General features: G+C 40.1%; 1 protein-coding gene across 16 annotated transcripts in view; it reads left to right on the top strand.

Annotated features, from left to right (window-relative positions):
* The window catches only part of PAM (peptidylglycine alpha-amidating monooxygenase), a 125,205-nt gene that overhangs the window by 38,557 nt on the left and 71,604 nt on the right, over positions 1-15,044 (top strand). For all 16 annotated transcript variants that reach the window (XM_083464441.1, XM_083464437.1, XM_083464448.1 and 13 more), the window contains exons 2-4: positions 5,239-5,759; positions 7,368-7,488; positions 14,652-14,709. In XM_083464441.1, the coding sequence (XP_083320567.1) occupies positions 5,668-5,759; positions 7,368-7,488; positions 14,652-14,709 (271 nt within the window). In that variant the 5' untranslated portion in view covers positions 5,239-5,667. The remainder of the gene's footprint in view (positions 1-5,238; positions 5,760-7,367; positions 7,489-14,651; positions 14,710-15,044) is intronic.

Here is a 15,044-nt window from a genome sequence, read left to right as displayed (position 1 = left end):
CACTTTTACTCTAGTGAAAATCTTTCGTAGCCCGTGCTTTCATTGTATTATAAATGTTCACATTGGCAGTGCATTTTTATTTATTTGGTGAATTTATAGCCTACTTTTATTTATTTGGTTAATTTATAGCCTACAATTGCTCCAAAAGGGGGTTGCATTTAAAGAAAAAATAAAATGGCAATAAAGTTTCAGGAACAGCAGTTGTAGATTAAAAACTGGCATTCAGCATTTAAACAATACCCGAATTATTAAAAGCTTGTCTGAAGAGAAAGGCCTTAACAATTTATTTGAAGGAGCCAGTCTCTGGGCAGTTGCATCATACTGGCTAACTATTTTAGAGCTTGGGGGCCACCACAAAAAAAGACTTCTTTTGGTCATTTTTGTAATGCAAATGTAAGTCTTGTATAAAAGAAGTATACATACATATTTATTTACTATCAACAGAAGGTTAACCATGAGACAAGCTTAAAAAATACAGGAAAGTAGTTTGATACTAATAATAGATGATTAATCTAAGATTAGTGTTTTGTAAGTATGCTAGTAGTCTTTGCGGTTGTCCATGTTGATAGTAGATGTGCTATTTTAGAAAACTTTAAATATGCAAAGATAAAGCATAGCAGACATCTAGACTGCATTTCTTTTTCTGTGCAAAAGTGTGTGACCCTTTAGAAGCACTTTGCCAGTAGAAAAAGTACATTTCCATTTATTTTTTTGCTTCCCTTTATTATTCTCTATTTGTGTAATTTCATTGATGGTTTTTTCTTTTTATTATGGACATCTGGAGGTGTAATATCTCATGGGGATCTTGCTGCCTTGTTAATCATTATTGTGCTCTTTGTTAAATGGAGCATTTCCTGAATATTTCCTGCTGGGAAAATGGAGTAGCTTTAGCATAAGACATGGCAGGATACTTTGACTAGCTGAGCAGTCTACTACATTATCCATAACCATTTAAATGCTTTCTGTGCACTCTGGAATTCTCTGGAGGAAGGAAGTCTACAGATTTACAGCGTTCCAGTAGGTGGGAGGCATGCTTTCAAAAGCAATGTTTGTTTCATCTCCATGAATGAAACATGCATTGAATTTCAGTATGTATGTTTTGAAATGGGTAAGTAGAGATGGAAACTACGGCACACACAAAGACGTACAGTAGTCGTCCTGAAAAGAGCAGTATGTGAGAAATGAGAAGACTGGTTAAAAGACTGTTCAGGGGCAATGTCGTATTCCTGTTACATGGATATGCAAAGCTGTTAAAATGTTAAGAGCTGATACAACTTGTTAAAAAGAATGCAGGTGGATGGCATCTGGGATGTTTAATTTCTTTGGGAGGTTAATTAACTTCATGCTTCGGGATTGTAATGGTATAGACATTATAGGTCTAAACTAGTCAAAATTAAGCATTTTATGTCCACACCATTGCTACCTCTGAAGTGTGAAGTTGCTTAACTTCTGGAAGTCCCAGTTTCAGGTGGGGAGTGAAATAATCTAAAATAGAGAATAAAAACAGATGAGACTCTGATGTTAACCTCTCATGGGCTATATCCATATTTTGTCAAGGTAATCAATTGGGAAAAGTCACTTAATTTTTGTAAGTGGTGGGGATGTGTCTATATAGTAGTACCTCGGGTTAAGAACTTAATTTGTTCCAGAGATCCGTTCTTAACCTGAAACTGTTCTTAACTTGAGGTACCACTTTAGCTAATGGGGCCTTCCGCTGCCGCCACACGATTTCTGTTCTCATCCTGAAGTAAAGTTCTTAGCTCAAGGTACTATTTCTGGGTTAGCGGAGTCTGTAACCTGAGGTACCACTGTACTGAAATTCTTCACAGTAAATAAATGAAGGCTTTCTGGTTTAGCTATTCAGTGTTGGATTCTGGGCATGTTTCAAGTGCCAAGAACGGAGTTTAAATTGAGACATTGGATGTTTGTTAAATCATTTGTTGACTTGGTCCAGAAACACAGAATGAAATCTGTAGTCGTAAACCGATACTGTACTTATGTCCTGTAATGCTGGGACTATTGTTATAATTGGAATTGAGCATGATGTGTCACACATATTCCATTGTCTTAATGTTCTACATGCCTTTGGGTGTTGCTGGAGTGCTTAATCCTCAAATAAATTCTCATTTTCAGTATGTGTGCATGTTGACACAATCTACAAGACAATTCCCTCACTTTAAGACAAAGTATGTATTTTTCAAACAAGCGAAAGTCCAAGCAGTTCACCTATTGCCTACAATTAAGACAGTCACACAAATTCCCCTTCTCTAGAAGAGTCACATATGGTTTTAGAAGCTTACCTAAGCAAATTCTGTCCCATGACACAGGGGATACATGCTTCACTAACCCATCATCCTCCTGTTTTAAGCTGTCTCCATGCCAGGTTCAACAAAATATTGATGGGCTTCAAATGTTTAAATAGGTAGAATAGGAAGCACACAGGAGTTCTATACAATCTGTTTGTGCACTGTATATGTAATATTTAAAAAGTATTTGTGAATTTTCTATTGGGCACATAGGCTGCTTTCCTGTCAATTGTTTAGAATCTAAGGAAATAAGAGGATGACATGTAAAAAAATCTCCCATAGAAGAAACATCTAAAGCCACTTGTTGAGTCAATCCAGTCAAATCCGTAGTGTTTTACCTCGCCTGCTCCTCCACTCATCTGCAGCAAATGTTTAGTTTTTTTGATCAATCTATCAACCAACAGCTTAAGATGTGGGAAAACACAATTCTGCAAAGTAGGAATAAATTGCAAATTGGTCCAAGCTAAACTTTGATGATGGAAAGGAAATGTGCAGCCGCTATAAAAGTGAGGTTGACTTCCAATAGGTCAAAACATTTCCCCAGCCTTTCTACTTGACCTTTTTTTCTGTCTCCCCTACTTATTTGCTGTCTTCCTGTGGAGCATCTATTCTAACCCAAAGCAAAGCTGCCGTATCACGATGCACACATAATGAACCTAAGAACCGTGTAATCTTGTTGTTGTATCCTTTATCCTCACTTGTTCCCATTTTATTCTATTGTTCCTCAGTTTTCATTTCTAGACTGAAAGCTCTCTCTAAACAGTGCTTCCCCTAGTTGTTCAGCATAGTGCCCAAAATACTTGAGGCAATTCATAAATAATAAACAGAAATCTCTTGATGAAACTTGACCTTGCTGAGATCTGGGTGTGTTTTTTTAACACTTCTGCATTTTATTTTTGTCAATATGTTACTTTTAAATTTAGGATATCATCTTAATCGCCACACATTCTCCATGTTCACTTTTCCATATTCGCAGTATTAGCTTACAAGACAAATAGTGCTGTGATTCTGATCAGCAGGCATATAATTATCAAATGTTTAATGTAAAACTATGATGCTACTCATCACAGTCTTAAAAACGTTGAACATTTCTTGGACCACAAAATGGTGGCAGGTAGAGGCAGAGTTTGGCATAACCCGTTGGCAATTACTGACATCATTTTCTATTGAGATCTAATTGGCTCAGCATGTTCCTTGGGGCAAGGTGTTTCATAGCTCAGCTTTCTTCAAGCTACCGTATTTTTCGCCCTATAGGACGCACTTTTCCCCCTCCAAAAATGAAGGGGAAATCTGGGTGCGTCCTATGGGGCGAATGCAGGATTTCGCTGAAGCTTGGAGAGTGAGAGGGGTCGGTGCGCACCGACCCCTCTCGCTATCCAGGCTTCAGGAACACACCCGCAGCCTAGGCAGCCCTGCGGGAGTTCCTGCAGGGCTGTCTAGGCTGCGGATAGCAGCCTGCTTCCTGGAGCGCCAGGCGCGCTGAAAGCAGAGTGCCCGGCGCTTCAGGAATACACCCGCAGCCTAGGCAGCCCTGCGGGAGTTCCCGCAGGGCTCCCCACGCTGCGGATAGCAGCCTGCCGCCCAGCGCGAAGGGCGCCCTGAAGCAGAGCGCCCCTCGCGCCGGGCAGACATCTGCAGCGTGTTGGAGTCCTGCGGGAGTTCCCCGCAGGGCTCCCCATGCTGCGGATAGCAGCTTGCCACCCGGTGCAAGGGGCGCCCTGAAGCAGAGCGCCCCGCCCGCTGGACAGACACCCGCAGCGTGTTGGAGCCCTGGGGAGTTCCCCGCAGGGCTCCCCACGCTGCGGATAGCAGCCTGCCGCCCAGCGCGAGGGGCGCCCTGAAGCAGAGTGCCCCGCCCGCCGGACAGACATTGGCCAGCTCCACAAGCTCGGGGGACAGCAAGGAGACGCAGCGCCGCCATACCGCTGTTCCTCAACCTGGTTTGGTTTCCCCGACCTGGTTTTGGGGGGGAAATAAAGGGGGGAAATTCCTTTATTTCCCCCCCAAAAAACTAGGTGCGTCCTATGGGGCGGAGCGTCCTTTGGGATGGAAAATACGGTAAATATTAATATTTGCTCTGGAGGCATTGCGATAGCCTACCACACTTCAGGCAGAATATACCTCAGAGGCGTGAGACCTTCCTTCTCCTGCTGAACATCTCTGTCGCCTAGCCATGACTTCTCAGCATGTAAGATCCCAGCATGCTGGTGCTGGCAGTGGTCCAACCAAAAGGCTATATGACATGGCTAGAGGATGGGACTGGCAAGTGGGAAACCCTGGGCAGACTGTGGTATTGAGGCCCCCTGAAAGTGTCCCATGGTGCATTGGTGGGTCCTAGCATACTGTTTGAGGAACACTGTTCTAGTTCATTGAAATTTGAACTACTAATTATTTATTTAATATTCACATTTATTTATATGCCGTTTGTTCTATAGCTGGAAGGTCAGACACTGTGTTTCATATACACACAGACATTTGAATTTTCTGCTAGCAAACTTTGCACTTGCTCTAAATTTTATGGAAAAAGTGGACTTTACTTAATTCTTGGTAAAAGAATATTGTGTATGATACTCAGCACTGAATACTGCCTTCTCTGAAGTAGAGGAAGAAAAGCTAGGTAATGGCTAAATGCACTTAAGCTTTCTAAGTTTGTCACTTGAAGGCATTAGGGAGTTTGATAAACTACTTTTGATAGCATCACCTCTAGCATTCACAGTTCATGTTACAAAGAATATATACCATACTTGTGAGAATTGTTGCATGGAGTTGTGAGGACGGCGGAGGGGAGAGGGTCAACAAAGTTTACAATACCTTTTCTGAGTTGAGCTAGAGCTTGTGAAACTCCTAATGTGCGAAAAAGCTTTAGCAAGTATTTGCTGAGAACTAATGCTGTAATGTGTTAGTCACCCATTATCTGTTTCTATTTTTGCAGGTCCTGAATGACGAGCGACATGGGTTTCTGCAGTGCCACTTGGAGTCTCTTGCACTGTGGAATGGATTGATTTTTTTCCAAAATGGAGATTTTACAGTAGGCTGGAATAAAGCACCACGGCTGTGAATTCTGCTTCTGCTCTGTCACTGGACATAGCAAAGGAAAGACTCTCTCCCCTGCCCTCCTCCCTTTCCTACCCCCCCTTGCTTCCAATGAAGAAAGCACAGTATCATCTCACCTTACTGATTTAGAGCACACCACCGTCCAGGACAGATGGTCTGTCAAAAGCTGTAGGATGCCTGTGGAGAACATCATAATGAAGTAGCAAACTGATAGCAGTGCTGCTGCCTAATTGTCAGGATCACAGCCGACAGAGCTACACTGCCCTTTCCCTGCTTCCTTAATCGGGTCAGGAACAGCGGGGTGAACATGGCTGGCCTCGTTAACAACCTGCTAATATTGTTCCTTATTTTTCAAAACAGCTGTTTGGCTTTCAGAAGCCCACTTTCTGTCTTTAAGAGGTGGGTTGTTTATCAGTGTGCGCTGCTTAGTGTTGCCATCTGCTTTTCCTTGATTTGTGTTGTGGGTTTAAAAGTGAAGCTTCCAGCAAATTAAACAAAAACATTCTAAAAATATAACTGGCTTATTTTTTAAAAATGTGATTATAATTGGTTTTGGTTAATATTCAGTGCGTTGCATCATCATTCTTATACTGTTTTGCAATAACTTTTTTATCTAAATTCAATGTGAGCTTGACAGGCTCTGTAGTAAGTAAGTAACTTTTTTATATACAATGTCCTTCCCATTAGTCCTTTGAAATCTCTTTTTAAAGTGCATCAGGTAACTTATCAGTTGTTTGACTAGCCTTCTGGAAGATGTCTCCTTGCATTTATGGATACCTTCTTAAGCGGAAGTCTGCTTTATTTGCTCACAAGACAATATGGTTGTATGTACAGCATAGTCCCCGTAATTGCCACATCAAATATTTATCCATGGATATATTTAGTATTCACATTGCATCAAAGGCTGCTTATATCTAGCTGTCCTGAAACTAGGAGGCATGTCTAGGGTTCCCCCACTATATTTTATAGGAGGTTTTTTATGGATTCTCTTCCTATACAAATAATAGAGAACAAAATTTTCCGTGACTTCTTTGGTATCCATACAAAAGATGCAAATACATGTGATTAGACAATTGTTTTCAATCACAGTTCAAGAAGAGAAATGCAGGAAGTTCTTCCCCCAGGCTTATTCAGCTATGCATTGGGAGTTCTGCTGTATATTTGCATATTGAGGATTTCCCCATCTATTAATTCATTCCATAGTTTGCATGTTACAACTAACTGAAGCAATCATGAAGTGTTATCCATGAAGTGACTTCTTGGTAGTCTCCTTGTAAAGAGATCTGCATGGGCTTTTTTGTTGTAAATTGGGGGCAGCCCTGCAGACTTCCTTGGATGCATGTGTGAATTGGCATGTTACAGTGGTGCCTCGCAAGACGAAATTAATCCGTTCCGCGAGTCTCTTCGTCTAGCGGTTTTTTCGTCTTGCGAAGCAACCCTATTAGCGGCTTAGTGCTATTAGCGGTTTAGCGGCTATTAAAGTCTTAGTGGCTATTAAAGGATTAGCGGATTAGCGGCTAAAAGGCTATTAGCGGCTTAGAAAAAGGGGGGGGGAGCGAAAAAAAATCGGAACACTTGCAAGACGTTTTCGTCTTGCAAAGCAAACCCATAGGGAAAATCGTCTTGCGAAGCAGCTCAAAAACGGAAAACCCGTTCGTCTAGCGGGTTTTCCGTCTTGCGAGGCATTCGTCTTGCGGGCCACCACTGTAGTTTGGATGCTCAGTTGGCTGAAACATATCAAAGAACTTGTTTCATCAATACAACTTTCCTTCCTATCAGTACATGGTAAACTTGGGACATGTTAGCCACCATTTGACCTGGTGTATGAAATGATTGCTAATATTTTGCCAGTTCTTAATATTTCAAACTGTATTATGTAATCCACACATGGATTTCTCAAATTATTCTAGCTGCAGCGAAAGTTATTGGAGCACCTGTATGAGTTATACAAGTTGTGAAATGCATTTAAATAAAAGGTACATATTTAATATTTCTTCTTAATTTTAGGTATAAAGATTCTGCCAAGTCACATTCTAATGAATGCCTGGGCAGCAACAGGCAGCTGGTTCCTCTAAGTTTATCAGATTTTGCATTGGACATTCGCATGCCGGGGGTAACTCCTAAGCAGGTGAGAACAGAAGTCCGTATGTAGATCAGCTTATAGCTTTGCTTGTAGTAATAGGAACAAAGGTAGTCATGTCACTTTATTAACAGGTGGAGATTTACAATCGGTACATCTGTCTTGTGATGACTTCAGAATGACCCTGAGTTAAGAGTGCATGGAGAGCTGGATTGTCCTGCTTGTTCTCGCTGTTGCTTAGAATGCTTAATGGCTTCTCAGATGACCATATACTAGGCCCCTGTGGAATAAATGCTTTCCTGTGATTCTCACTAACAGAATCTGTAAAGAACCAGTGACTGTTTTGAGGGAATATTAATATGAATTCTCCGGTGAAGACTTGTTAGAATTGGAGCAATGTCAACTTCATGCAGATTTGTTTTTGTGGTATCCTATCCTTAGGTTTTACACAAGTGTAGAACAACCTAAGAATGTTCTAGAAATCTAGTCAGGGAACTGGCCTAAACTAGCTAGAGGCAATCAGATTAAAATAAGTTGATATTTTAAAGGTAGATGTGAAACGATTTTAGTTGCATAAACTAAATTAGTTGTGCAGAATTTTTCCTTTTGTTCTTTGTAGAACAGTCTAAAGCTGGAGTGGCTAAACCAGTTACCATGGGTGTCTGTGCACTTGCCAGTATCTCCTTTGGTGCTTAAAACGTCCCTGTACAGGGCTGCCTTCAGGTGTCTTTTAAAAATCACATAGCTTTTTATTTGTTTGACATCTGTTGCGAGGGCATTCCACAGGGCAGGTGCTACTGCCGAAAAGGCCCTCCGCCTGGTTCTCTGTAACTTCATCTCTTGCAATGAGGAAACCACCAGAAGGCCCTCGGAGTTAGATCTCAAGAGTCTGGGCTGGACGATGTGGTTGGAGACCCTCCTTCAGATATACAGGGCCAAAGCCATTTAGGGCTTTAAAGGTCATATAAGATACGTCCTATAAGATACGTCCTGAAATATTTCTCCACCTGTAAAACAGTCTGTGGGATTTATGCAATTTGGTGTAAATGCCAGAATATTTATGTGGGTAAAACACTTTAGGATTCTTTAGAAGTCTACAGGTGAATGTCTTAGTAACATTAGAAACAAACAACTGGGAATCCCTCTGATTAACCATTTTATAAAATTACTCTCCAATATATTTAAAGTTTTGGGGGAAATTGCACACAGATGACAATAGGATTTTACTGAGGACAAAGATTTGGCCCCCTGTAAGCTAAATAAGGAACTAGAGTTTTTTCTTCTTTTTTAAGACAAAAGATTTAGAAGTAATCCCTTGTTCTTTCCCTATTGCCATGTGTATTAGTGAAATACCTTGATACCTTACCCTAGATTAATGACACCTGATCATATATAGTCTGCAATTGAGGATAATATTTTAGGGATCTAGTGAAATAGGCTTTGGTAAAGCTCATGCCATAATAAATATGTTGGTCTTTAAGGTACCACAAGGTACTTGGCTGTGTTTTTGCTTACCAGGTCAGGCCGTTTAAATAGTTCTCTTCTTTCAGTGATGCAGTTTCAGGTGCTTCTCTACCCTAAACTTATTAGGCGCTCTACCCCAGATCCTTGAATCTCTCCTCTACAATGTTGGCAAACATACAGCAGTCAGTCTTGGAGCCTAATAACCATTTAATTGCTGACCCAGAAAGGCTTATATAAGAGTTTGTGCTTTTATGAAAATTCACTGTGAAGATGATTTAAAAAAACACACTTAGAAAAGCTAAATTATGTATACACAATGGCAGTTACAGGTACATAATTTCTCTTACTTTGCATATGTTTTCCTAGTCATCATGGAGATGGGCAAAAAGCTCTACGGGATTTCAGAGTCCCTGCTAAAAAGTGATTAAATAATGTTTAGATAGAACTGCCAGTCATGAAATTAGTAGCAGCGTTAAGAGCTTCAGAAGCATTACAAGAATAGGATGTTTTGCAGCCGATGAGATGACTCAATGTTGCAGATGGCACTTGCACAAATAGAAGCTGAAACAAGTGATTTAGCTATTGGGAAGCATTTCCTGGAACTTATGATTGGAACCATCTGTTTCAGTTTCTTGGCTGTAGAGAAAGAAAACTTCAAGTAGGAGTCAAGTAAAAATATTCTGTAAAAAACCTTTTCTGGAAATTAAGCCACACAAATACTTGGAATCTGCAGGTGTAGAAAAATCCATGTGCTGTCCAACTGAAAGTATCTATGGTATAGCAGGTGGGGATCCTAGCCGCTAGGCTATAAAGTCAAAAAGTATTGTACCATGGAACAGCAGCTTGGAAAGACTGTGATTTAGCTCTAGTTCGGATGTATGTTCTGCTCTACTGGCATTGATTTGTTGGGGTGTGCATAGTGGCAGCCTCAGAGGCTTAGAATAAATTCCAACGACTCTTATGCTTATGTGCAGCTCATTTCAATGAGTTTCCATTAATTCCATGTGATATCACCCATCATGGTGATCATCTTGCACAATAAGAGAAGTAAAATAATGGGAGCTTTTTCATAAATGTGTTTTCATTCTTGAATAGTTTGCAGCATGCTCACATGCTTGGAGTGGATTGTAATAGCACAGTTCAAATGTCATGTTTCTGACCCTCCAAACCAGCCCTTAGGAACAAACTATTGCTAAATCAAGCCAGCAAACAAAGGAGAATGTGGAAACCCTTAGCTTGTGCTCAGTCCTCCAGACCATGTTTTGGAATGTGATATCTGAACTGGGCCAGTGACTTGTACTGCAGCTTCTGAAAAGTTAAAATAGCAGTAGACTAAAAGCATATTAAAACCCACATCAACTTTCTTATTGTAGGAGTGGAGAAAAACAGCCGCTGAGAAGCATCTGTGGGAAGGCAATAGTTTTAACACTTTCCTCTCACCTGTGCATAGGATGCTCTAAGTGACTCTCCTATTCTTTTGTTCACAGATCAGTATAACCTGATTCCTAACACATGTATGTCCTAAAGTTTGGTATGGTAAACACTTTCTTTCATGCTAGGATTAATGTGCGTGGAAACCTTTGTAGCATATAGGCATTCTCAGCACCACACCACTGTCATAGTTTACACGCCCCTTTTTAATAAAAAGAAGCAGCATCCTGTTGTGGAGGTTTTTCCCTACCTGCTATCATGTTCAGGCTGCCTTTGGTGATGGCATTTGTTAGGTTAATTATTCTAAAGGAATTTAAAAAAAGACTTCCAGGAATCTACCTTGCGTAAATTGTTTGAGAATAGCAGAGCTCTCTATGTGTGGGCAAAAAAATACTTGCACTACAGCGTGAAATAATGTAGCATTCATCTGGAATAATTCTAAGCACTGTTGGCAGGGTTCATTGTAGTATGAATACAGATGGCATATGTGCAAAAATCAGTCCTTGAAAAATTCTTCATCCGGGTTGGCTAATTAGAACAATGGGCTTTTTACATAAAGGCCTGTGATATCGTAAAGAACAAGGGCAGCCTTAAGTAATGCTTACTGGTAAGAATGGAAAAAATATATTCTTGCATCAACCTCCTATCGCTAATTGTGCTTCAGATCTTTGCTGTTCAAAGCTCGGCATTTGCATTTTACATTTTGAATCTTGCTCAAATGTATAATACAGAGGCTATCTTTTACCCTCTGTACAGAGCTACTCAAAGTGATATCAAGGAAATGGGATGGTGAATAACAGAAGAACATGCATCACTGGAAAATGAATCCTTTCATAACTATTTAATTTATATGGAGGCAGTACATGAAAATGGCTGCTGTCATTTAAATTGTTCATAAGCGTGACTTGCTATTCAGGACTTATGAAAAAAAGCAGACTCGACTGGCTGCAGCCTCTAAGTGACAGGATAAATCAGTACAGGATAAATGCTGCCTACTTCTGCTAAGTCACCAAAATCATGCCCAAATTAATCCTCTTTGTTCCCAAACCTGTAACCTCTCATTGACCAAAGATCAATGTAATGATATTTTGCATGGGCATGTTTGAATCTAGAGCTCCAAGCCTCCACTATGACCTTTAAATATATATATATATATATTATTGCAAATTTATCAGCTTTCACATGCATAAGCAACCATAAGACTAGAAGCTTTGAACTTGGAAAGGTTTAATCTTTTTATTAGTTTTAATGCATTTAGTTTGGGGGAAAATGAATGAACAACACTTTCACACTGAATGCTTGGGAAGGAAAGTAGGAGAAAGGCAATTTAAGTAGTTCATTATTTTCTTTCAGTGTTTGGAAAGTATTTAGGAACTCATCAGGCAAGTGTGTTAAAGAATAAGGTGGTTCACTTTGTGTGTTTGCAAGTGCTGCCAAGCCATTAATGTCTGAGCTTGCATATGTTTGCTTGCAGACTAATATATGAAATAATGACAGAAGATTGCAGAGCAATTGACATTTTCAGTGCTCGTCTATTTTTGTTTATTAATAGAAGTATAGCCATTAGTGTAGATGACTATCAAACACTGACAGCTTGAAAGATAAAGAGCAATGGGTCTTGTACAGTCATTAAAGTTCTTTCTTTGTGTGAATTATTTACTTTGAAGTGATGAAGTCGGCAGAATTAGAGTGTCCTGTATTATTAGGAAATTATCCCATTATTTGGGGATTTGTAACTTGCTTCAGAATCCTCTGCAGATCTAGAGAGTGGAAATTTTAAAATCTTTTGATTAAATGTCTTGTTTTTGAGGGGGAAATAGTGCTACACACCGCCCCAATCTCTGAGCGGTGTGAGATTCCAGGTTTCCTCGCTCTTACTTAGGGTTTGTGTTTCCTTTGGAAATGAGGCACAGTGGAGACCAGCAAGGTGTTCGAGGGCATATATAATATGTTTTAGTGCTAGTCATTTAAGCAAATCTCAAAGTCCACCATAAGTGTATTTTTGTTTAATCAGTGATCCAGTTTGAATGTAATGATAAACATTGGGTTATAGATACACGCATGTGCCTAAGATTTGTGTGTTTTTCCTTCTTGCCTCGTCCAATGCAGTCACAAAGAAGAGATTGGAACTTGCCAGTTAATGACTGTCTATTGTTACATCCCATCCCTGCCTACTCTGTGATTAATCTTAAATATAGATAGAGAAAACAAGGGAACTTTGTAAACTATGGTTTAAAGTTGCTTATTTCAACCAGCCACAAGACTTATCACTGTCTGTCTGGGTTCAGACATAACATTTCACTGTGGTTAGCTTAAAACAGAAATAGAAGCTTCCAAACTCTTCCTCAGGAGTTCAAAACTCTCACTAGAGGGGGAGAGGGCTGTGGTTCCTGAGCTCACTGTGATTGGTCTCATGACAATGAACTATGATCTGTCATTGTATCCAGATTGTCCGTCACTGGTGGCAAAGAAATTTTAGGAAACTTGTTTAATATGTTAAATTTCTTGAAAAAAATGGCAAGTGTATTTTCTGCTGCTGCTGCTGCTGCTAATAATAATAATAATAATAATAATAATAATACTCTTGCACATTTTCCAGTTCAAAACTTTATTAATTCTTGCAGTCCATGGGGAGTTGAATGGGACTTGACATTATGGTGCAACGGAAAGAGGCAAAGTTGTAACATATGTAGAAGATAAGCTTGCTGTGGTAATACAGTACCAGAATATAGAACTGGAACCTGCAGAACAAATAAGAACTTCATTTTGGGGAGGCATTGAGATCCTTTGGCCCTCCACATGTTGCTGAGCTACAACTCCCACCAGCCTTAGCAAGCACAGATGAAGGGAGTTATAGTTTAGCAACATCTGGAGGGCCAAAGGTTTAAGGGAAAATTTTCTCTGATTTATTCTCTTTCACATATATAGTTCCTCAGTTCCAAATGCCTTGTATTGTATATAGGATGACCTGCACAAACAGTTGTCTTGCTTCATGTTTAATATTTCTGCAAAAATTTGGAAGGGCAAATACATATGGCTGGAATTCAATTATTTTGTGTCTTTAAAAAAAGGCATTTGAATTGTGGACTTCAGCTCCATTGTCTCTTAAAAAGCTTTGGGTTTTGAAACAGTAGCAACTTGCAGCCACGAAATTAGCACAGGCACTTGTAAAACGTGGGTCATGCTGGCCCTACACATCTTGCATTTCACGGCATTGTGCGACTGCTGGGACTTGTGAAGTAACTGATGTCTGTACAGGGTTGTCATGTTCCAATTTGCGCTGAAGACGATTACAAATGTGTGTCTCAGCCGACTTTCCATTGCTTACTTCTAAGGGAAACATTCTCTTGATTAACTTTCATTAATGTTAATTGAAGTGAGGAGCATACAGACACAGTTATGGATTTCCATTCTTGGTATTCTCTATACCCAGAGTGAACTACTTAATTATGTTTAATATTGTATGAGAACAAGGGTATGGTATGGGGAGGATCTGTGACTTGGGAATATGTCCTCTACCTTGAAGTAATATTGATTTGATTATTCCCCCCGGCCCCCTGGTATTATCCAAGTGCATATCTGTAGAGAGATTTAGCAAGGGCTTAGAAGTGCATTTGGGGCAAAATCCAGCATGGCTTTGTCTTGCTCCCTTTCATTTCCAGGGAAATGCTTACACGAGGAACTTCCTTGTTAATTACTCACTTTTAATGTACTTCTCTCCTGCCCCCTGTCCCCGGCAGCCCACACAATAAAATCAGAATGTGCTGTATAGTATCCTTGATTTGCTTGCCACTAGAGGATACAGTTCCTGTGTTCCATTGCAATAGCCCCAGAGTACAGCTATAGCACAAAATGACTACTGCAGGCTGTACATTTGTCTCTTAGCCTGGAAGCTGTTGTTGAGTGTGTGTATTAATTCCTCAGTAGCTGACTCACCAATGTGCTACTGGCATCAAAGAACTATATGTAGAAGAGCATTGAGGACCCAGCTTACCTATTTTAGCCATTTTCTGATTAATATAGTAGGTTTGCTTTGTGTAAATTCTTATCCTAGCCAGAAATGCATGCCCTCTAGAAATACTGATTATCTAATATATGATCTAATATAGAAGTAAAAAGTATGTTATAGCTAGTTTATCATTAGTTTATCATATAGGCATACTTCTACTCTAGAAGTTATTTTAGCTGTTTTCAAGGTCACCTGTTGCAAGAAATGTATACATATATGGAAGGTGAACTGTTTGTGAAATTAGCAAATTTTGACTTTTTTGGGGGGAAATATGCCTAATGTATTTTCCCCTGTTGTGTCATTCCAGTCTGATACCTACCTTTGCATGTCTGTCCGTTTACCAGTGGAGGAGGAAGCCTACGTAGGTGAGTACCACCTGAGTGTTGGAAAATCATGGACAGAATTGGTGAAAGGCTTGTGTTGCTTCCCCTGTAGCTTAATTCCCCCCCCCATCAGAATTCCTGTAATACATTCATCATGTCTAATGCAGAAGCAAAACTAGAGGGAACCACTTAAGGTGGGGATAACAAACTGTATCTGGAGAGACTCGTGAGTAATAGTACTTAAGGAGCTTCATGTAGATGCCTCTGGCAGCTGGGCTGTAGCGCTCCCATTTGTAAAGTATTGGCTTTCTGTCTGTGGCTGGATACTTAATTCCACTCCATTGCACAAGCTGTTTATTTACCTGCTGGTACGGGCT

The sequence above is a fragment of the Podarcis liolepis genome, assembly GCF_965112155.1.
Source record: "Podarcis liolepis genome assembly, chromosome: 11".
In the NCBI taxonomy this organism is placed as follows: domain Eukaryota; kingdom Metazoa; phylum Chordata; class Lepidosauria; order Squamata; family Lacertidae; genus Podarcis; species Podarcis liolepis.
Note: the sequence above shows the minus strand (reverse complement) of the source record. Positions and strands in the feature narration are given on the sequence as shown.